Here is a 24,729-nt window from a genome sequence, read left to right as displayed (position 1 = left end):
GAGATCTGTGTGTATGTGTGTCCGCGCTCGGGTTGTTGTGTTTCTGTATATGTGTGTGTGTTTGGATGTATTGCTTATGTATGCAGGAAAGCCGTTTTGTCTGTGTATAAAAGACCATGACAGAATGTATATTCTTTGATGCCGCTCGATCATGAGTTTGTGTCGCTGAAGCTGAGAGAAAGAGACAGTCGGAGAGCCCTGTATAAATAGAGGATGTCTCTCTGGCGTGTTCGCAAGCTGAAGTGTGTTTATAGGCTCTATGAAAACCAATGCATTAGCAAGCTGTGCCTGGTTGAATGTCACCAAAACATGTCCGCGTTGTATTTCTGCATAAAATCAAAGGGGGGGGGGGGGCTACAAATGGTATTTTTCCTAAAGGAAATGTATTTATTATTTATTTATTAATGAAAAAGGACGACGGTCCACACACAAAAGAATAAACAAAAATGAATTAATGAAGGAAGAAATTTCTTTGCTGTAGTGTTGGATTTATATTCATTAAATTCCACTGGGCTATTGCCATAAAAACTCTTGTGTTTTTTTATTACCAGTGGAATTTTAATAATGAGTATAAATCCAAACACTATGTTTTTATTTATTTATTTATGTATGTAAAAGGAAACATGTCCATGCACAAAATAATAAACAAAAATAAATAAATAACTTTAAAATTTGTATTTACTTATTAAACTCCACTGTTTGTGCATTTCAGTTCAACACTCCTAGTTTTTTGTCAGCTCCACACTAATGATGGACTATTGCCATAAAAGCTTTTGTATTTTCATCCCCAGTGGAAGTTAATTAAAATAATTAATTAAATCAATTATTTTTCTTTATTAAAAGGATTATAGTCCAAGCACAAATACTAAATACAAATAAATCAGTAAATAATTTTTTTTTGATTTGCAAAAAATGATGATGGTCCACACACAAAAGAATAAACTAAAATAAATAAATAAATAAATAAATAAATACATAACCACTTTAATATTTGGATTTATACTTAATAAATTCCTCTGTTTGTACATTTCAGTTTAACATTTTTTTTTATTTTTTTAGGAAAAATGATTGTAGTCCAAGCATAAATAAATAAATAAATTCACTTTTTTTATTTGTGAAAAATGTTGATGGTCCACACACAAAATAATAAATAAATAGTTTCATATTTGGATTATACTCATTAAATTCCACTCTTTGTGCATTTTAGTTCAACACTTTTAGTTTTTTTGTCAGTTCCACACTAATGATGGACTGTTGCCATAAAACATTTGTGTTTTCATCCCCAGTGGAATTTAATATTGAGTATAATAATAAATCTAAATAAATCTAAATATTATTTATTTATTTATGCATGTATTTATTTATTTTTTTATAAAATAAGGATTATAGTCCAAGCACAAATAAAAAACAACAAACAAATACATAAATAGATAAATAAATTAATTAATTAATTAATAACTTTAATATTTGGTTTTCCTTAAATTTCACTGTTTGTGCATTCCAGTTCAACGCTTTTAGTTTTTTTGTCAGTTTCACACTGACTATTGCCATAAAAACATTTCTTTCTTTATTTTTTCTTTATGAAAAGGACTATAGTCCAAGCTAAAAAAAAATAAAAAATAAAACAAATAAATTAATTGATTGTTTTTATATTCTAAAATGGTGATGGTCCACACACAAAAACTAATTAAAAATAAATAAATAAATAATAAATCACTTTAGCATTTGGTTAATACTCATTAAATTACACTGTTTGTGCATTTCAGTTGACCTTTGCCATAAAACATTTTTATTTTCATCCTCAGTGAAATATTATTTAATATTTAATTCATATTGAGTATAAATCCAAATATTACACATTATTTATTTATTTATTCATTCATTTATTTATATTTTTCTATATGAAAAAGGAGTATAGTCCAAGCACAAAGAGAAAATAAATAAAACAAATAAATTAATTGATACACTTTTTATTTGTGGGGAAAAAAAAAGAAAAAAAAGATGAACCACATGCAAAAGAACTATAAAAAAATAAATAAATATAATATTTGGATTTACACTCATTAAATCCCACTGTTTGTGCATTTCAGTTCAACACTTTTGAGTTTTTTGTCAAGTCCACGCTAATGATGGACTATAAAATATTTGTATTTTCATCCACAGTGGAATTAATATTGAGTATAAATCCAAATACATTGTTTATGTATTTATTTCTTTTTAATTATCTTCATCAAAAATAATTTTAGTTCAAGCACAAAAAATACATAAAAATAAAAACAAATGAATTAATTCATTATTTGTAAAAAAAAAGTGATGGTCCACACACACAAAAAAAAAAAAAAAAAAAAAAAAATATATATATATATATATAATAAAATTCTTTAATCAACTCTTTCCTATTTCCTATGACTATTGTCATTAAAATTGTATCTATTGTGTATATATCCAAATACTACACTTTATTTCATTTTTAAGTTTATTTTTGCATTACAGAAATGTAAAATGCAGGGGCATTAACTGCTTAACTGTCATTAAAATGTAAAAAAGAAAAAAGAAAAAAGAAAAGATAATTAGTAATTGAAAATAAATATTTTATTCAGTCATCTTATTTATTCATTGTTGAGGTGAACCTTATTTTTTGCCTGTGTTTGCTTTCTTAAAAAAAATTGCGCTGTTGCTAAACGAGACAGTAAACCCCTTCTGCAAAAAGACAGGAAATGACATTAAGGTGGTGTAGTTGCCATGCAATCTGTCTGTTTGTCAGAAGGTCATCCTCTGAACAAGCACCGAGCCATAAACCCTAAAGCTTAATGATATGCTTTATGGTACATGGATGGACTGCGCAGTAGGCTGATGTTAATTACCCAAGATTACGCAGGGTTTGAATAGGGATTGTAATCTGCTCGTAACTCATGTTTGCTCAGCGCAGATGTGCAGCCATTGTCATGAATGGCGACAGACCACCATGTACTCAAGAGTGCATGACAATCACCTTAAATGAAATAAGAGATTACAGTGGATTAATGGTCTGAGAAACGTGCAAATGAGACTAAATTTCCCTCACTGACAGTGTGTGTATTCGTGTCTGTTTGAGTGCACTCAGAAACATGATCGTTTCACTTCATGTTTCAAGCCGAAGAAAAGAATAGTCTGAATCTGTCGTGACGTTCTTAGTACAATCGAAAAAGCAAATGTGTTTCAGATCATGTGAAGTGTAGAAATGTCTTACTATGTGAAATATAAAGAGTAGAAAATAGCTGTTAAAAATAATAAACAACAAAACTCTTTAGTATTTAGTAGACTATTTAATAAGGTTTATATCTAAAACAAGGAAAAAATCAGCCATTTGAAATAAGAATACAAGTTTTAGGGGAATATCAACAAAAAAGCATACTGCAAAGTCATAATTGTTGCTGTTATTACAAAATAAGTATAAATGGCTTTTCAAATAATTATTTTATTTTATTTTATTTTTCCTTTTATCTTGTGTGACTAATATGCTACTTTGTGAAATATATAGTGTAGAAAATAGCTGTTAAAAATAATAAACAAAAAAAGTAGACTATATTTAGTATGTTTAAAACTAGTGGAAAAATCAGCCAAGGATTTTAAAAACAAAGTTAAATAAAAATAAATCTGCATCCTGCAAAGTCATAATTGTTATACGAATTACAAAATAAGAATAAATGACTTTTAAAAAATAATTATACAAACCTCTGTACAAATAATCTTCTGTGACAAGTGTGCTACTTTGTGAAATATATAGTGTAGAAAATGCCTTTTAAAAATAATAATAAAAATATGTAGACTATATTGAGTAAGGTTCATATTTAAAACAAGTGGAAAAATCTGCCACTTGAAACGGAATATAAGGCAAATGATTTTAGGAGAATATCCAAAAAAAAAGAAAAAAGGAAAGTAATATTGTGCTACTTTGTGAAATATATAGTGTAGAAAGTGGCTGTTAAAAGTAATAAGCAAAAAAGTTGTAGACTATATTTAGTAAGATTTATATTGAAAACTAGTTGAAAAATCAGCCACTTTAAGCAGAATATAAGGCTAAAGATTTTAGGAGAATATCCATAAAAAAAGAAAGTAATATTTGGCATTCTACAAAGTCATAATTATTGCTGTTATTACAAAATAATAATAAATGTCTTTTAAATAATTATTTAATTTATTTAACTGCATTTTAATATTTGATTTTTGCTTTTCTGTGCAAACCTAAAAAATGAATATAAGACAAAAGATTTTAGGAGGATATCAAAAAAATGTATTTGCACTTATTACCAAATAAGAATAAATGGCTTTCTTTAAATAATTTCTATTTTATAATTTTTTTTTTTCCTTTTCTGTAGAAACCCTTATATAAATAACCTTTTGTGACAAGTGTGCTACTTTGTGTAATATATAGTGTAGAAAATGGTTGTTAAAAATAATTAAGAAGTAGACCATATTTAGTAAGGTTTATATTTTAAACAGTGGAAAAAATCACAAATTATAAGACAAAAGATTTTAGGCGAATATTAGCATTTGTAATCATATTTAACCAACAACAACAACAAAAAAAAAATTGCATCCTGCAATGGCTTTTTATTGTTTTTTTTATATTTTTTCTTACTTTTCTGTACAAACCTCTATACAAATAATCTTGTGTGACAAATTATTTTTTTAAAGTAAAAATATTCCATATTGTCTCTCAATTATAAAAAATTAATATCAATATGTAAATATTGTTGTGAGGGTATTTAAAATATATTAAAGTATGTAAGTGTAGCAGATTTGCCAAATTAATATGTTAAGTATCATATCACATTAAACTGCCCAGTCGTTTACAGTGCTTGTAAATTTACATTTATAATGTCTGTTTCCAAGTCTCTCTCTCTCTCTCTCTCTGTGTGTGTGTGTGTGTGTGTGTGTGTAACACTTTTGAGTTTATTTTGGATCAGCGCTGCTGTGGTTTGTGTGTTCCCCTCAGACCACATTCCAATTTTTCGACCGCTTGCCAGCTCTAGTTGAGATGGAAGTGGTTCTTGGTCTGAGTAGAAATATGGGGCTCAGACCAGGCCTGTGTTTGTGTACATGTGTGTATGTTTTGGCTGAACACATAAAGTCTAGTGGCCCCAGTGTACCGTGTGCTTATAATTCAGCTACACGACTGCGTGCGCTCTGGCCCGACTGTTTGTGTGAGTGTGTGACTGTGTTTGGGTCTCCATATGGAGATATTTACTCAGATGTCATGACACAACTGTGGAAAATTCGTCTGTAGATCTGAAAGCACAGATCTGTGCTGAGCCAAGCGTTGCCTCTTGCAGGTACTCCCACGTCCTCCGAAGAGAACCGCAGGGGGGAGGCCGTTCTTTGTTACCCCCCTCCCTTCAGGAAGAGCCGGGACAGGGAGTGGGAGGACAGCTGAAAAACCCCTCTATTCCCCCTTTTGGTGCTGGGTAAAGCTTTAAACGCTCTCCGTCCAGAACAAAACAACCCCGCCGTGATCCCTCTATCTGGCTCTTTCACTCTTTCTGACTCCGCAGGAGCCTCTATCCAATGGGAGATCAAGGTATCAGACTAGGGTGCGGATTGGATTGAAAGTACGGACTGGAAAACACACGCTGACCCCAGACCACAACTCCCCACACCCATCCGCAGATTACAAGCCCCTCTGTGGCCAGGGCATGCCATCGACATTATTAATGGCTGCTAAAATGTGGCTACCTCAAGGTCCTGAGCAGAATAAATATCATTCATCACCGGCACAATTCAAACAAGCTAGACAGATGAGTATTAAAGTACATTCTTTTAGCCAGTGGGGATGAATGCACAGTGTGTAAACTTGGAAAGGAGAGGTGTAACGAGAGGGGGGGGGGGGGAGTGAAATGTTTGACTTCAAGAGTACGTCGAGAGTGCAAACACACTGCTCTAGTGGAGAACATTTAGCATTTGAGTATATAGGTTACAAATAGCCTATCACTACCTGGTTTATTCACCACTCAAGAACCCTAAAGACGCCTCTTCATGCTCAAACTTTGACTAATTCACTAACGGGTGTACAGTTATTTTTTGCACATATAGAAAAGCTATTTTAACACTTATTTACAGTTGAAGTCAAAAGTTTACATACACCTTGCAGAATATGCAAAATGTTAATTATTTTACCAAAATAAGAGGCATCATACAAAATGCATGTTATTTTTTATTTAGTACTGACCTTAATAAGGTATTTCACATAAAAGATTTTTATATATAGTCCACAAAAGAAAATAGCACTTAATCCTTTGATTTTCAAGCATTTTTGTGTATCTGAAGTGACTGTATGATTTTAAGATCCATCTTTTCACTCTGAGGACAACTGAGGGACTCATATGCAACTATAACAGAAGGTTCAAATGCTCACTGATGCTTCAGAAGGAATCAGAATGCTTTAAGAGCCGGGGGGTGAAAACGTTTGGAATTTGAAGATTAGGGTAAATTCAACTAATTTTGTCTTCTGGGAAACATGTAAGTATCTTCTGTAGCTTCTGAAGGGCAGTGCTAAATGAAAAAAAACCCCTGATATTTAGGCAAAATAAGAAAAATGTACACATCTTCATTCTGTTCAAAAGTTTACACCCCTGACTCACCCCTGTATTCTTTCTGAAGCATCAGTGAGCCATCTGCCTTCTGTAATAGTTGCATATGAGTTCCTCAGTTTTCCTCATTGTAAAAAGATGGATTTCAAAATCATACAGTCGTTGGAAAGGGTTCAAATACACAAAAATGCTCATGCACGAACAACTATCACTAAACAAAAAAACAGCTCTGGATCATTCAGGTAACAACACAGTATTAAGAATCAAGTGTATGTAAACTTTTGAATGGGGCCATTTTTAGAAATTCAACTATTATTTTGTCTTGTGGACTATATGTAAACGTCTTTTATGTGAAATATTTCATTCAGGTCGGTACTAAATAAAAAATAACATGCATTTTGTATGATCTCTCTTATTTTGGTGAAATAATTAACATTTTGCAGATTCTGCAAGGTGTATGTAAACTTTTGACTTAAACTAAAGTTCTCACCCATCAAAGACTTTTAAGAGTAAAGGTTCTTTGGCATCTGTGGTTCCATAAAGAAGCTTTTTACATCCATGGAACCTTCCAGTTTCTTTAATAATTCAGATGTTTTGTGACTTTTAAAGTGTTTTTTTTTTTCTCGCAGAGATGAACAAGAAGAACCATTTCATTGATAAGTTCTTAAAAGGACCACATTTCTTTATATGAAGAAAATGTCAATAGTCTAAAACCCTTTAAAAAAAACTGTAACATGGTTGTTAAATTTTCTTTATGGATCAATGCCAATAAACTTAAGGCTTAGCCTTCCCCTGGCCATGGATTAATTAATAAGGTCTCGGGGCAAAATGCTACCAAACTGGACAAATGGTACAATTAAACTAAATCAGAGATTTCGTGAATAAAGTGAAAATGAAAAGTGTGGATTGCGGCATTAAATTTAGAACTTTTATGGAATCATATGCGTTTTACTGCGTTGGGCATAATAACCAATCACACGCGGTTTTGTTGAGTTTATGCATGCAGTGGCCAATCAGAGGCTTTCAGATGAGTCATCGATGAAATCGCTGGCTAAAGGAATTGTGCTCTCGTGAATTTTGTCATCATAAACAAACGGCAGATGTACATACAATGTAAGTAGGAGATTCAGATTCTTTTTACACTGTAGACAGCTTCATTGATTGTAACAGTTTCTAAGAGTCTTTAAACTCGTGCTTGACTGAAGTCAGTGATGTTCTTTGATAATATAAAGTTCTTTGCTCGCTTTCTGTGTATGATCTATTTGCTGTTTGAATAACTGTGGAAATGAATGTGTTATAATTAATAAAATACAATTTTTACATTACACTGTGATCGTGTTAAATACAAATTCAGTCGTAGGCTATTAAAAATATTTTATGACGCCCACATATCTGGTACTTGAAGTTGCCAAACGTACCCTTTTGGTACATTTATTTTCAAGAGTGTAGCATCATATTACATTATCTATGCAGTATGTGTATTTTTAGTAATATTTGATATTTAAAATGTCAGTTCAAGGTCTTTTTAAGATGTTTGTACACAAATATTATGTTTAAAACTGAATGTGATGCATTCCAGATGATTAACTTTTGCACAGATGTCTCTGTTGATAAACAATGATAGCATTAGCCAATGACATAATGCTGTAGCTAACATTTAGCAGCTGCTATTTTTCCACTTCAGCATTTATCTGCAGCGTTATCTGTTTTCCGTATTATTACAAACAGGTACATGTCATCTCATCATCACTGAGCTTGAATGTTGAGTGTGAGTAGTTCACTATAGGAAAATGCTATGTATGTAGTTTTAACATTTAATGTGAAAAAGTTGTGAATTTAATACTATGATACTTTGATATGGCATGATACTGTATTCATATACCATTGTATTTACTCTTCAAGGTGCTTTAAAGAAGAGCACAGTTACAAAGAAGTACAGTCAATTTGTCTTAAAACATTAGCACTGGCACTAACAGTTGTGGTTCACATCAGTTAAAAATGCACAGAAAGTGTTTTCAACAGATTTTTTCGGAAAGTTGTTAATTTAATACTGTGGTAGGCCTAATACTATTATACTGTGGTATTTCCTTAAAGGTGCTTTATTTGAAGAATACAGTGATGGTAGTGACCAAAATATGGTAATATGCCACTTGTTTGTAAGTGTACTGGAATACTGTAAGGACAGAAATGTTAATAAAATACAGCCAAACCCATGTCTTCACAGAAGTGTGTCCGAGTACCTGGAGCGGGCAAAGAAAGTCTTTCACTGTAGACCGCTCACCCAAAATTGGACTAAAGAATTTTAATGGACTCCGGCAAATGGAAGCTAATTGGAGCGAAGTCGAGGTAAGGATAGGTTGAGGGAAACAAATGGACTGTAGAAAGAGTCATGTTTCAGAGAGGCACGCTGAGAAGGATAGACACTATAGCAATTAAATGGAAACCAAACTTTAAGAGAGCCAAAGAGAAAGAGCGTATGAGAAACAGTGGAATTCGAAATCCAAGCGGGAACTGCATTCCTGCAGTAAATTGCTGGTGGGGAATAAAGACGTCGCAAGAAACGTCAGTCAGACTTTAGAGTTAGAGATTTACAATAAATCAAACTAAGTCCTGTGCTATTCTAGAGTTTTTTTTAGCTTGTGATATATAATCATCTTACTGTGCTATCATATCACAGCTGTCTATTTTGGTGAAGTAACGTAAACAGTGGTTTATGTTATTTTTTGTTGGTTGTTAGAAATCTACAATTTGTATCAGGCACAACATGATTAAGCAACAAGTTGATACCAATATTTAAATGTATTTATGTATAAGCCGCAAATAAGTATATTAGAATGCTTTCATAATTTCTGAAGGATCATGTGACACTGAAGACTCAAGTTATTGCTCCATAATAAATAAATAAATAAATGACCTTTTTTATTTAAAATATAATAAAATAGAAAGCATAAAATGTTAATTATTTTACAAAAATAAGAGGGATTATACAAAATGCATGTTATCTTTTATTTAATACTGACCTGAATAAGATATTTCACATGAAGATGTTTACATATAGTCCAAACGAGAAAAACATAGTTAAATTTATAAAAATGACCCTGTTCAAAAGTTTACATATACGACTCTTAATACTGTGTTCTTACCTGAATGATCCACAGCTGTGTATTTTTTAGTGATAGTTGTTCATGAGTTGCTTGTTTGTCCTCAACAGGTGCTTGCTGTAATCCTTCAGGTCTCACAAATTCTTTGTTTTTTCAGCATTTTTGTGTATTTGAACCCTTTCCAACAATCACTGCATGATTTTGCGACCCATCTTTTCACACTGAGGACAACTGAGGGGCTCAAATGCAAACGCTCACTGATGCTCCAAAAGGTAACACAATGCATTAAGAGTCAGGGGTGAAAACTTTGAAGATTTGAATTTGAAGATTAGTGTAAATTTAACTTATTTTGTCTTCTGGGAAACATGTAAGTATATAGCGTCTGAAGGGCAGCACTAAATGAAAGAATATGATATTTAGGCAAAATAAGAAAAATGTACACATCTTCATTCTGTTCAAAAGTTTTCACCCCTGGCTCTTAATGCATCGAGTTTTCTTCTGAAGCATCAGTGAGCGTTTGAACCTTCTGTAATAGTTGCATATGAGTCCCTCAGTTGTCCTCAGTGTGAAAAGATGGATCTCAAAATCATACAGTCATTGCTGGAAAGGGTTTAAATACACAAAAATGCTGAAAAACCAAATAATTTGTGGGACCTGAAGGATTTTTCTGAAGAACAACGGGCAGTTAAACTGTTCAGGACAGTCATTCTGGTAACAACACAGTATTAAGAATCAAAACTAACTGTAAACTTTTGAACGGGATCATTTTTATAAATTCCGCTATTATTTTCTCTTGTGGACTATATGTAAACGTCTTTCATGTGAAATATCTACATCAGGTCAGTACTAAATAAAAAATAACACACATTTCGTATGACCCCTCTTATTTTGGTAAAATAATTAACATTTTGCAGATTCTGCAAGATGTATGTGAACTTTTGAACGGGATCATTTTTATAAATTCCACTATTATTTTCTTTATTAGACTATATGTAAACGTATTTCATGTGAAATATCTACATCAAGTCAGTACTAAATAAAAAATAACATGCATTTCGTATGACCCCTCTTATTTTGGTAAAATAATTAACATTTTGCAGATCTGCAAGGCGTATGTAAACTTTTGACCTCAACTGTCTATATTTTAAAAAATCTTATATTAGCCTATAACCAAAATGGTACTGACATAATTCCATATATGTTATATTTCTTATATGTTTTTCTAAGTTTTTGTCCAGCCATGCAGAGACGCTTTGTTGGTCCATTCTAGGTAGTCTCTAATGATGCTTATAAATGCAATGAAATTAAACCTTAAATATCTTGTCTCTTGGTGCCAGAATTGTGCTTTTAGTGAGGACATAGGCATTACTTAAACAAGCAGCATTGTACTCCGTTTGGACAGTGTTCTTTGGATGAATGATTTTTCCTGGTTGCAGGGGACACATGGGACAGAAGGGCTCTCCAGGGCTGTTGAGAGGTATTTTTAGAGTCGGGTCTTATCTGAACTCCCGGAGGCCTGAAACACAGTCTTTCACCTTGCCAGGTCAGGTGCTGAAAAGAGAATCAGCGGGCATCATGGGAACTGACCGAGCGGTGGAGCCAAAGGGGTCGACGGGTGACCTCATGGTGCGGCTGGGCGGCCCGCTGACAGTCAGACAAGACCAAGACCACCAACAAGTCTATTTTCACTGGTAACTTTCCTGCTTTCAAACACACTTACACACTGACGTACCTCAACATCTTAAAAAATGATTCTCTTTGCTCTAACCAAATAAACTCATCTTAAAGGGATAGTTTACCCAATCTAAAAAAATGATCCCTTATGTGGTTCCAAACCTGTTTTTGGAACACAAATTAAGATGCTTCTGATGAAATCCGAGAGCTTTCTGACCCTGAGCTTTTTTGACAGGCAATGCAACTACCACGTTCAAGGCCCAGAAAAGTAGGACGTTATTACAGCTTCATAAAAAACTTTTTTAACAAAGTCCTTACTATCTTTCTAGGCCTTGAATTTGTCAGTTGTGTTGCTGTCTATGCAGGGTCAGAAAGCTTTCAGATTTCATCAAAAATATCTTATGTGTTCCGAAGATAAACAAAGGTCTTATGGGTTTGGAACGACATGAGGGTGAGTAATTAATGACAGAATTTTCATTGTTGGGCAGACTAGCCCTTTAACTTTGATGTATTCTCATAAAAAACAGGCATATGCTCTCAATTTCACCCTAGATAAATGTATCACAGGCCTTTCTGAAGCTCACAGTAATACTCAAAATAATTTGCTTGTTTATCAGCAAGCATGCCAACACAATTACCGCACTAATTACTGCAGTCAGTGCGTAAAATATTACCAAGTGTGAGGCGATGCCTCCTCTCGCGCTGTAAAATTCATTCCATAATCATGTTATTACTGTAAACGTGGCTCACTTTACGACAGCAGTAATTAAAAACGGCTCTGATCGCACGTATCAGTGGCAGCTTAGCGCTGCCGTACTGTCAGTAATTAACACTGCTGCCCCGTCTCTCCCTTTCTTAATGAAATCGCTCAGACAGATCATAGATTTCTCATTCATCTAAGCAGACCAGGCACGGGCAGTTCACCTCCACTGCTACTGAACCATGTTAAAACTTAACAACAGAAAAAAAACTCTCTCTGTGTCTTTCTGCCTCCCTGTTTTTCTACAACACTGGAATCGATCATTTAAGCTGCTATGTGTTTTAGCCTGTAAAAACTGTGTTATAGTGCTGCGATCAGCTTGTTCTCGTAAAACCCATGTAATGATAGAGTGATATATGAAAGGTTTGCACAGTGTAGCTATTGTAATTTCTGGCAAATTAAAGCAGTGACTTGGAAGGCCGAGGCTTTGCCATGTTCCAAGTGCTGCTTTAAAAATCAATTTGCCAAGAGGAACAGATGGGAGAAGGCATTGTGGACGGAATTCTTTACACGATATTTACATATCTAACTAGGCGACTGACGCTCCAAGATCCAGTCAACTGCTGTCTCAAGACCTCAAGCCTCACGTCTGATGATTTATTAGGCTTCTGGCACTGGTGAAACTCGCTACCTGGCTGTCTTCCGCCCTTCGCTGCGGGTGTGTGCGGCGGGTGCACGTGTGCATGTGTATGTCAGTTTGATACTTGGCATGTGTGTCTGTATGTGTGTGTGCAAATTTGTGTTCATTTCCATATGTCTGTGTTTGCTTGTCTGGGATCCTATGTGTTAGTGCATATGTCTGTGTAAGTTTGAAGTTTTTTTTAGGTGTAGTTCTGTCATGCATACATTTTTTTTACATTTGCATGGATACTGAAACTTGCCATATCAATGTATTTTTAATAATAAAATGTATTAATTTATTAATAATTAAGTAATAAAAACAGCATTATCATTAATATTAATAATAATTAATATTAATATTTAAAATTACATTTATGAATTACATTTTTATTTTTATTGTTATAAAAATAATTATTTATTTTTAGTACATAAATAATAATAATAATTATTATTATTTTATATTATTATTATTATTATTATTATTATTATTATTATTATTAAATAATTACTACCACTATTACTACTACTACTAATAATAAGATTGAATATAAAATGTATAATTTACATTATTATTCTTATTGTTATTACAATAAGAATTATAATTATTTATTAGTACAACAACAACACTAACAATAATCATAATAATTATTATTATTAATAATATTCTTAAATAATTACTTCCACTACTACTACTAATAATAACATTTAATATTAATAGTAATTGTAGTATTTAAAATTACATGAATAATTACATTATATATATATATATATATATATATATATATATATATATATATATAATATAAATAATGTATACATATATTAAATAAATACATACTATCACTACTACTATTATTTTATATTTATTTATTTATTAGTACAACAACAATAATAGTAATAATAATAATAATAATAATAATAATAATAATTATTATTATTATTATTTTAATATTTTAAATAATTACTACCACTACTAGTACTAATATGTATTTATTATCAATAGTAAAAGTAATATTTAAAATTACAAAATAAATTACATTATTATTGAATTATTTATTAGTACAATAGTAGTAATAATACTAATAATAAAAATAAGTATTATTATTATATTAAATAATTACTACCTCTACTACTAGTAATATTTAATATTAATAGTAATATTTAAAATTGCATAAATAAATTATTTAATTATAATACAATAATAATAATAATTATTATTATTATTATTATTAAATAATTACTACAACTACTACTACTAGTACTGCTACTACTACTAATAACAACATTTCATAGTAATCGTAATAGTAATTTTTAAAATGACATTCATAAATTACGTTATTATTGTTATTATTTAATTATTTATTAGTAAAACAACAAACAACAACACTGATTATTATTATTAATATTATTAAACAATTACTACCACTACTACTACTACTAATAATAATAACAGTTAATATTTATAGAAATATTTAAAATTACATTCATGAATTACATTATTATTTATTTATTAGTACAATAACACCACCACCAACAATAATAATAATAATAATAATAGTTATTATTATTATCATTATTATATGTAAACTCTTTATATGGTGTATAAATAACTTCACAGGCATACAAATGTTTATGTTTCCTTTGAGGCTTGTAAAATATTGAATTCTGAGAATAAATAGGTTGGTTTTATCTTATTTACAATAAATTAGTCGAACTGAATATGCTTAACGTTATCACATTTATTTAACACAGTTAATGCATTTACCTAATTTGACATTATGGCATTTCATTCTGTGCGGTACGATTTTTAAAGTCTAGTTGGAACAATTCTGACAGGACACACACACATCGGTAAATGAGTAAAACAGCTTAATGAGTGCAATAAGTTAATGTTACAGCGGTTCACTTATATTTCATAGTTGTTGTGGTTTTATTATAATTAATTCAGTCCAAACAAAGAGAACAAGTGACTTGAATTTTATTACTCCCATCTGGATTTCATTTATGCAAAATGTTTTTTTAAACAAGTCTTTCTCAGTTTCTTTCCGTGCTAAATGAGAGTCCTGCTCTGTTGCGTCTTAGTATTGAAGTTAGTGAGTTTGTTCTGGGCACATATTAAAGATTTATAAATCTCCGATGCCAAAGCAGTAACCATGGAGTTGTCAATATTGTACGTTTTGGTAAAAAAGCAGTTGTTGTTTCTCAATGGCAGAACAGAGAGAAAAGTGAAAATGAAATGAAATGAAAGTTACATACAAATACCTGTGAATACTAATAAAATAGCACTTGAGTATATTTGTCTAAACGTGACTATGTATGCTGGGATTGAAATTGGCACAGCAGCCCGTTTGAAACAACAAAATGTCTCGCTGTCTTCCTGCCTCTCTGCCAGCACCTGCTGCCGCTGCGAGTCTCTGTTTGTATGTCAAACTTTACCTCTCAGCGCCATTGACTCCCAGACAAATGGCAGAGGACATTTAAACAAAGCAATATAAGGCTGCACTGAAATAATTCAAGGTTAGAGTTACAAACAGTCATGGCAGTTAGCTTAGTCATATGACAAAAGGCAGAGTGCAGCCTTGCATGACCGATCAGATGTCTCAGTCTTTGAGCAATGGTATACATAAGTCACAGAGGTAGAGGTTATAGAGCTTTCTCGAGTATTGGAATATTGTAATGTGTTTTACAGTCATGGATGACTCTCTCTTTCCCTTTCGTTCCTCATTCATCCTGAGTTTTTGCTCTGTACAGTCGTGACAGCTGCCTGGTGCGATGGGACCGACAGTGATGCCTTCACCATTCTAATGACTCTGCTTATTTTTGAAGTGCTGTAGGACACCCTGCAACATTACACAGTCTATCCGTCTTCACCAAACAGCCACTCTGCCACATCTGAAGCCTGCTTTACTGCTGCGGGGTTGTGGCTGGCACTAGGCTGTTATTTAAAACTCTTAAGAGAAGACGAATTAGCAAATAGAAACCATGCTACAGCAAACCTTGAGGCCGTGTGGCACTCGGTCCGCACCACTGTGGGATGTTTGCCAATGGAGGTCTGGAAAAATAAAGAGCCACAGCGTGCAACTGTTTCCTTCGTTTTAAGGGTGGTCACACTTCAGGATTGGTGATTTCTGTAGTATGTTTGCGAAAGCTCTATGGTGCTTTGAACTAATGATAGATTGGGTTAAATCTGGGGTTATGAGATTATCAAATCAGCAGACAAACCGCATTCACTTGGCCTTAGCACTGTGTTTGAATAATTAGTTTTTTGTACACTACCAGTCAAAAGTTTTTGAACAGTACGATTTTTAATGTTTAAAGAAGTCTCTTATACTCACTAAGCCTGCATTTATTTGATCCAAAGTACAGCAAAAACGGTACCATTCTGAAATATTTTAAAATAACTGTATTCTATTTGAATATATTTTAAAATGTAATTTATTTCTGTGATCAAAGCTACATTTTCAGCATCATTACTCCAGTTACATGATCTTTCAGAAATCATTCTAATATGCTGATTTTTATTATTATTATCAATATTTAAAACTGTTTTACTGTTTTTCTTCTTCTTTTTTCTCACTTTTTTTCTGACAAGGATGCTTTAAATTGTTCAGAAGTGATGATAAAGACATCTACAAACAATTTCTATTTCAGATAAATACTGTTCTTCTGAACTATCAAATCATCAAAGAAACCTGAAAAAATCTACTTAGCTGTTTTTAATGTAATAAAAATAATACATGTTTTTTGAGCAGCAAATCAAAATATTATAATGCTTTCTTAAGGATCATGTGACCAATGCTAAAAATTCAGTTTTGAAATCACAGGAATAAATTTAAACATTTTAAAATATATTCAAATAGAAAACATTTATTTTAAATAGTAAAAATATTTCATTTAATTCATTTTATTCAATTTCATTTCATTTAATTTGACTGTTTTTGCTGTACTTTGGATCAAATAAATGCAGGCAGAAGAGCCTTTAAAAACATTGAAAATCTTACTGTTCAAAAACCTTTGACTGGCAGTGTACATTTATTTATTAATACATTTATTTATTTATTCATTTTATGTATGCATTCATTATTTATTTCTCAATTAATTAATTTGTTAATTGTATTTAATTTTTTTGTGAAAATATTGTATACAATATGTTTTAAACAGAATTTGTATTAATTTTCATTGTATTCATTTTATTAAGTTTGTGTAAATCTCATTTGGTATGATTGAATTGTATTATTTATTTATTCTGTGATTTTGGACACAAGAATTTGCATGTAAACAAAATATAATAAAAATGAGTTCAAATTAAATAAATTCTTGTACGTGTTATTTTTAACTAAAAAAAACTTGAATGTTCTTTTGAAAGCTTTGAAGAGAGATGCATCGAAGGATAGTGGATGGGTGGATAGATGCTGTAGAAAATTGTATTTAGTTGATATATTTCATTAGATTTAATGAACTTTCGACAAGGGTGGAAGAACATTTAATTTCCTAGTATGCATTTGCTGTGTTAAAGGGAAATTCTGGCCTAATTTACTAACCCACAAGATGATACAAACCTGTGTGAGTTTCTATCTTCTGTTGAGCACAAAGAAGATATTTTAAAGAATGTTCGTAACAATTACCGGTAGCTATTAACATCCGTAGTATGGAAAGAAAAAACTATGGAAGTAAATGGCTACTGTCAACTGTTTGGTTACCAACATTCTTCAAAACATCTTCTTTTGTGCTCAGCAGAGAAAAGAAATTCATACAGGTTTGGAACAACATGAAGGTGAGTAAATGATGACAGAATTTTCATTTTTGGGTGAACTACTCCTTTAATATTTCTGCTTCTGCTTTCTAGATACCGATATCGACCAAAACCCATATCTATCGACCGCTACTGTGAGCCCAGGGAAAATAAGTGGACATGTGGGACCTGGTCTTCAAAACAGATTCAACAAATAGCAGCAGAGACTCTGCATGTCATTTACTGTGTAAGTAACATTTACATAAAAACTGTCCAAACTCCATTCGAGTGTCCGATACATTGATTGTTGGGTATCTGATGCTGTAGTTGGGAAAACATCAGGGACTCTCCGCTGCCAATGATTAGGAGCTCTTACGCTATCCATTGATTTCTCCTCTACCCGGGGATGAGCGGTTGAGAACACAGAGCAGGGCTGATAGCTTTGTGTTTGATTTGCAGAGTCTGGAATCCATTCACATACTTGAGGGGGAACAGGAGTCTATCTCAAACAAAAAGGTCTTTGGGAAAATCATGTATAGAGACAGAGAAAGGCAGACCGTGAGTCATTCCTCATCTTTATCGGGAGGAGAAAGAGGATTTTATGCAAAAACCTCACCAAGGTCTTTTTGGATTTGCTGAAAGACAGGCACGTTCTAACAAAGAAACTTCTCTCCTCATTTGGTTCCTCTGAAAGGCTATAGAAACATCTAGTAAGCGTACATCTTTATTGGAGATGGAAAACCAATCAGTCTCCTATTTTATTGGATTCGGTCACATCTCAATCGAGCTAAGGGTGAAATAACCACCTATGCTGTATTTTAAAGCGAATGAAACACAGAAAAATCTAGACAGCCCAAAAGCTCTCCTTCAGTTCCTTTGTTTCTCAATCACAAACACCCACACGCTACTTCAGACTGCTGAGCCTGTCCTTTTAATTTAGCCTGGCTGAATTCATTCCCTCTACTACGTTTTAACCAATCCATCACACGTTCAATGTTTGCATGTGCACAGGATGTACGCATTAGCGCAGAGTTCTGCCGGATATGAGTGTACGTTGTTTGGAAGGGTCTGAGAGAGGCCAGAACGAGGGCCGTACAGAAAGTAGAAGAGCGTTGTCGTACTCGAAGTTGGCAATTACAGACCGCACAGCGTCCCTTGGGGGTCCCGGGTGCACTCTGTCTGGAGGCTTGTGTTAGCGTCGCACAATACAGATGTGTGGGCAGATGCCATCTGGGGTTCGGAGAACAAAAACGAGTGTGGGGGCGCCGTTCAGGGAATTCAGTCAGGAGACCCGAGAATCCAGAAAGAGAATGGAAAATGATCTGACGGTAATCAATCAAAAAAACTGTGACACAAATGACCAAACACAAGGGCCCAGAGCAAAGCCTCGCACAAACACACCCCAGCCTGTGGTGACTCCCCGCCCACCGGCCATAACGCGATCAATAGGCCTTCACCGATATGAGCTGAAGCGATTGGCCAAGACCGCTAAAAGCGAACCGCCTCCTCCTTGGCTAATTGCGCCTTTATGATTGCGCAGTCTTTCGTGCAGATCGAGAAAATAAAACGCCATTCTCTTCGTCAAACTGAGTGACAATCGATGTTGGGCGCCCATCTCGAAACGCCAGATGCTCCTCCCGACTTCATTATGCTGGTCGAGATGGTTTCGCCGGAGCAACGGCGTCGCCACAAAGCGCTTCGATCGTGGCCCTAGAGACAAAGTCCCGGACGTCACCTGCTCCTCAGCCTAATGCTATTAAAAACGAGAGATCCCAGTGGGGCCCCAAATGTATATGGAAAAGAACAAAAAACTTAGCTCCTCTGGCCTATACATAAACAGGAAACGCTAGCTGTGGTCAGACGAATCTTGAATGTTAAAGCCTGAGAAGGCGGTGGAAAGGTTCTTCGTCCAATGCGCTTTGACCAATTTTTAAGCAGCAGCTGAAGATACATTCTTTACTGTGAGCACTTGACTAAAACAGCATTTTTTACCATCTGGCACTTTGTGAAAAGGGTACAGAATGGGGCGTGAAACTGCAAAGTTTAGTTTTTTCTCAACAAATTTTCAGTGAAGGAGCTTCCTTCTGAAAATGTTTAGAAAATCTTGCATTTTAGAAATACTTAGTAAGCGTACATCTTTATCAGAGACTAAAAACCAATCAGTCCCCTATTACAATTACATTAAATAAATATAGCTGCAAGCAGCGATTGCCTAGGTTCAAGCTCTTTAAGGCATTTAAGCACAAAGGTAAATTTCAACATTTTTTGATAATTATTGACCTAGAGAGTCCAGAGAATTGTACTGCAGTGTTTTATTCCAGATTGAGCAAATAATGCGCAATGTACAATCGTTTACAACTTTGAAAAACGCAATATCACCCCTAGTGGGCTCTGGGCCAGTGGCGGCCATGTTTTATGTGATACTCAAAAGTCCTAATAGACACTTGTGGCACTCTGGACCAAGACTGTGCACACCAATTTTCATGTTTTTAAAACAAATGATTGCATAGGTATAGCCATTTTATGCTTTTTTTTCTCTTATAGCACCACAAAGTTCAATCTTTTTTTTTTTTGATAATTATTGATATTCACTCACCAGAGAATCTTTCTGTACTGGTTTGGTTCTGATCAAGCAAAACCTAGGACTAGTTTGCAAAAACAGCTTTCGCAAATATCCAAAATACCCCAAAATTTTGCTCAGGGTCAAATCTGGATCTGGAAATCAAGGATTCCAACGACGTAAGACGCTTGAGCCTGGGACTGACATTTTTGGATTTATGAGTGATTTCATACTTTTGATCATTGCAGCGCCCCCATCAGCGCAATTGGGGTGAGCCATGGTGAGCAGTACCATCCCTCCAAGTATCAAGTCTCTACGGTTTGGTCTGATCAGTTTTACATGGAGATTGCTGATCCTTGGCCGTTTCAACAATTACAATAGGGTTTTAGCGCTACGTGCTTGATCCTCTAAGTATTAAAATATGAAATTGAACCAAAATACTACACCAGAATGGGCAAGAGGGTTAGAAATGTCACATAAATTGAGGTTTTGAGGTTAAGTTTACTCTATGTAAGTATCAAACCTGGGGAACCTATGGGATTTGTCTTCTATGCTTTCAAAACAGTTATTTGGCTCTAAAGTGTGCTTGTATTTCCAATGTTGTAACTATAGATATCATGTAAGGATTACTGTTCATATAAGCAAAACACCATATCTAGCTTTATTCCAGCCATTAACATTTATCTTTAGAGACTCAACAATGAAGTGTTGCTAAGACTGTTAATGTTCAAGTATAAACATTGCCTTGTCTCTTTCAGATCCATCAGCCTCGAGGGCGGTACCCAATAACTCAAGTCAGTTACTCTCCCTCGCAACCCATCCATATGCAAACACACTGTTGTCAAAGTTGTCAGCACACAGTGAGCCCCGCTTCTCGTTACAGGATGTGGATTGGCTCATCAGGTGGGCGCAAGCAGTAAGCCAGTGCAAGGCGTGAAGCAAAATCGACGCATCTGCTGCTATTGATGGAATTCAACGATGGAAAAGACGTGTTTGGTGCGCAACCCAGGTTGTGGGCGTCATGAAACGAGTGATTGACAGGGGCAGAAGAGGTCATGAAGTGTAGGCGTCCAGTTTATAAAAGCCTAAAGGGTTTCACCCTAACATTTAATAACTTTCAGTCTTTGCAGACGCCCGATTTACGAATGAATCCTCCTTTTAAAGTTGGGCGATCCGGTTTAAAAAAACCGGGCTGAACAATAATTCACAAATCGAACTCAGTCGGCTCTCTTTCGGACATGATGAACATAATTGTAATAAAACTCGTAAAAAATAAACTGCAATATCCTGTGATACAGAGATGCGCAACTACGCAATTATGTCAACGCGTAAAATAATTGTGAATGCCTATTTAAATGAACTGTTTGAAAGAACCGATTTGCAAAAATAAGTCACTTTTATCTCAAATGAAATTGTAGCACTAAAGCGCTAAATCAGGATGTAAACTGAAAGTGGTCAAGATTAAGTTAAGTTAATTATTGGAGTAGGCTACTCCGTTTCCCCTGTTAGTGATGTGATAAAAGTATTTATACACGACCTAGCAAGTTTAGAAACTTTGCTTATGATTGAGTGTTGTGGATGAGAGATAGGCCTACATTTCAAACACTAGACGGCGCACTTGCTCTTCCCACTATATGTCCGCTTGGCTTAACTTTAATGGCTTGCACGCTCCATACAGACTTATGTATGACGTATACAGCTATAAAAATAATGATCAGGGTATTTCCAATATCTTATGGACTATGGTCTGTATGTCCAAGTAGCATTTTTACAACAGCTCTCTCTTTCTCTTTCAGACGCGCACTCTGCATTATCTCACACACACGCAAGCGTGTGTCTTTATGTTACGCCAAAGACTGAAAGAAGAAAGACTTTTTATACGTAGCTATACAATTCTTCATTTACCATATACCTGAAAAATGGGCTGGCTATTTACCCGAATGGACAGACTGTTGACTTTTGGTGTCTCGCTGTGACAGGCACGTCAGGCAGTAAAGATCCGCCCCTCGGCAGTGTTCAGCCGCGCTCTGTGCATCACTCTCAAACGCTAATTCCACCGGGACAGACGCAACTTCGGTCCGTGCGCGGAGCGGAGGAGACGCACACGAAATGACACCAATGGCTGCGCTTGTGTTCACAGCGACTTTTGCGCTAATAATCTGGATACCGACTTTAGCGTTAACCGCACGGGTCTACCCTCCCAATGAAGGTAAGGATTTACCAAACCAAAGGAAAATCTCTCCAAGAGTTATTTTTTTGTTGTTGTTGTTTGGGTTACGACACGGGACGGTATAGAGTGGCACGGTGTATGACTGCCATTTGTTTTTGTCTTGTTTTTGTTTTTATTTTGAGACTTTATCCCTTCAGCGAAAAGGAATTATAACATTTTTCTCCGAAAGTCCCTTTGGGGATCTCCAAGTGTCTGTGGTTCCCAAATCCGCAGATCTAATGGAAGACTGAGCCGTTTTTTTCATCAAACGAAGTTAAACTCGGACACTATTGGGAGTAAACACTCTGGTTCGACCGTTTTGTTGGAACCTATTTTTTTTTGCACATATCTTTATTTATTGATTCATATTTCATGAAATGTGCATGGATGACCAGAAAGGAAAATATGAGTAGTTGACGACTTATTTCCTTGGAGTGTTTTCAGAAGCGAGATGTACGAAATTCGGAGACGCGCAGATCATAGAATAATTGTAGTAGCCTATAGCCTAATATAGACTTTTGGTTTCGTAAATGTCGCATTACACCGCACGCTTGCAATTTAAATAAATATATTAGGGCTTTGTTATGATATTAAATCTTTATTTTATATATATATATATATATATATATATATATATATATATATATATATATATATATATATATGCATTAATTGCGTCTTCTCATTTTACTAAAATACTAAAAAATACACTTGTGAACATGAGCCTTTTTTATATTCTTTGCACGTTCATTCCACTGATTATTTTCTTCTCTCAGAGGGTCTGTTTTCCTCGGACAATAGCTAAATTGGAATACTGATTAAAACAATACATAATCATGCTCCAATCAAAATTTCTAAAATACCTATTTTGGCCAAATATTCGTTTGTATTATTTAACCATATCCACTAAATAGCCATATAAGTCTAAATCAGTGTACATCAGGGAAATGGAGAGTATAATAACTTTGTGCAGTTGGGAACAAAAGCATATCAGCAGGAACAAGTTGTGAATTAAGAGGTAGTTTGATCTAGTCATAAGGAGGTTGATGATCCATCTTCAGTGACTCACGGCATTTTGTCTTTCTGCAGTGACGCTGCTGGACTCGAGAACTGTGCAAGGAGAATTGAAATGGGTTGCGAGTCCGACGGAAGGAGGGGTGAGTCTACAGAGAACAGCCAATGTTGCTTTTACTTTTATATTTGTGTGGATAAATCTCTATCGGCAACTCTTGAAGGTGTTTATTGTCTTGGAAATTGTATTTGCACATGAAAAAGCAGACTAGAGAATTGAAAGAACCTTTTTTTTGAGGAGAGCAGAATTGCTGTTCCACACTGTATAGGTACAGGATCTAACCAAGGCCTCATGTTGTGCCAAAAAAAAGAGATGGAAAACGGCTTAAGAGGCATCACACTGTATGCAATCAGTATTTTCTGCATTAGTGCACAGATGAAGCACAGAAGACTAATGAGACCTATACAAACATCTATAATTATAAATCCTGACAGATGAAATGGCTTTGTTCTTTTAATTTGATGTTTCATACAGACTGAGAAACGACTTGAGTTTAAGTGCTTGTGCTCAGGATAATTCATTTAGAAATTTTATGCTTCATAATTATAATGTTCCTTTCTGTACATCATTTATGGGTTGGCGTCTTAAAATTCGAATTTCTTGTGCTTGGTGTACTGTACTTTGCATATACAACAATGAGGCTTGTCTTTTTGGCTTATTAAATGAGTACGGATAGGCTGATGAAAATACTGTTTTAAGGCTATGTGTTGATGTTTAAGAATTTTAGTGTTAATTAATATTTATATATAGGTAATTTACAACTTTTTACCTCAAGTTAATTATACACACATTATGTGTTTTATATAAAAAGGTTTTGTTTTACTTTTCAACCACACTCGGCACTAATATTCATACTTATAATTATTATGCAATTATAGCAATTAAATGTTAAAGCAGTTTGAGCACCTTGTATTTAGTCACTATTATTGTTAGTGTTATATTATGTTAATGTTATATTATGTAGTAGGTGAAAAGATGAATGTTGTAACCAATATTTTTTAAAAATACTTGTCTGAAATTGCATACATCAATATATTACATTAACGCAAGTGTTTTCAATTATGTAGTTATTTAAAAAAAAAATACTCAAGCATGTGCAAAGTTATTTATCATTGATTACGCCACGATTAGTCTCCTTTGTTCTTTCCGTACCACTTTGGTTGGTTTCAGGTTTACTGGTGAACTTGGCATTTGAGGAAATGTGGTCCCCCCCAACCTCTGCTGCTTTATCTCATCGACCCATTTGATTGACAGGGTCCCGACAGAGCCCCCTCCCTCACGCAAACGGGCCAAATGTACAGCTTTATCGGTGTGACAGCTGGGATTTCTACACTTACGACTTACAAAGAGTAAAAAAGCGAGAAGAAAAGACAGCGTCATAGATCGTGACAGGCCTTTTCAAAACTCTGCTTCATTGCGAACGCCGCATTT

The 24,729-nt window shown here is 34.2% G+C and overlaps 1 protein-coding gene across 4 annotated transcripts in view; it reads left to right on the top strand.

Annotated features, from left to right (window-relative positions):
* Positions 1 to 21,891: 21,891 nt before the first annotated feature.
* Positions 21,892 to 24,729, top strand: part of epha4a (eph receptor A4a) — a 39,967-nt gene continuing 37,129 nt past the window's right edge. For 2 of the 4 annotated variants that reach the window (XM_073849592.1, XM_073849590.1), the window contains exons 1-2: positions 21,894 to 22,226; positions 23,316 to 23,383. In XM_073849592.1, the coding sequence (XP_073705693.1) occupies positions 22,127 to 22,226; positions 23,316 to 23,383 (168 nt within the window). In that variant the 5' untranslated portion in view covers positions 21,894 to 22,126. Of the gene's footprint in view, positions 22,227 to 23,315; positions 23,384 to 24,729 lie in introns of all 4 variants that reach the window. The other 2 variants (XM_073849589.1, XM_073849591.1) reach the window with 2 other exon arrangements.

This window comes from Garra rufa, chromosome 10 (genome assembly GCF_049309525.1).
Source record: "Garra rufa chromosome 10, GarRuf1.0, whole genome shotgun sequence".
Lineage (NCBI taxonomy): Eukaryota > Metazoa > Chordata > Actinopteri > Cypriniformes > Cyprinidae > Garra > Garra rufa.
This window is presented reverse-complemented; position numbering and strand designations above follow the sequence as displayed.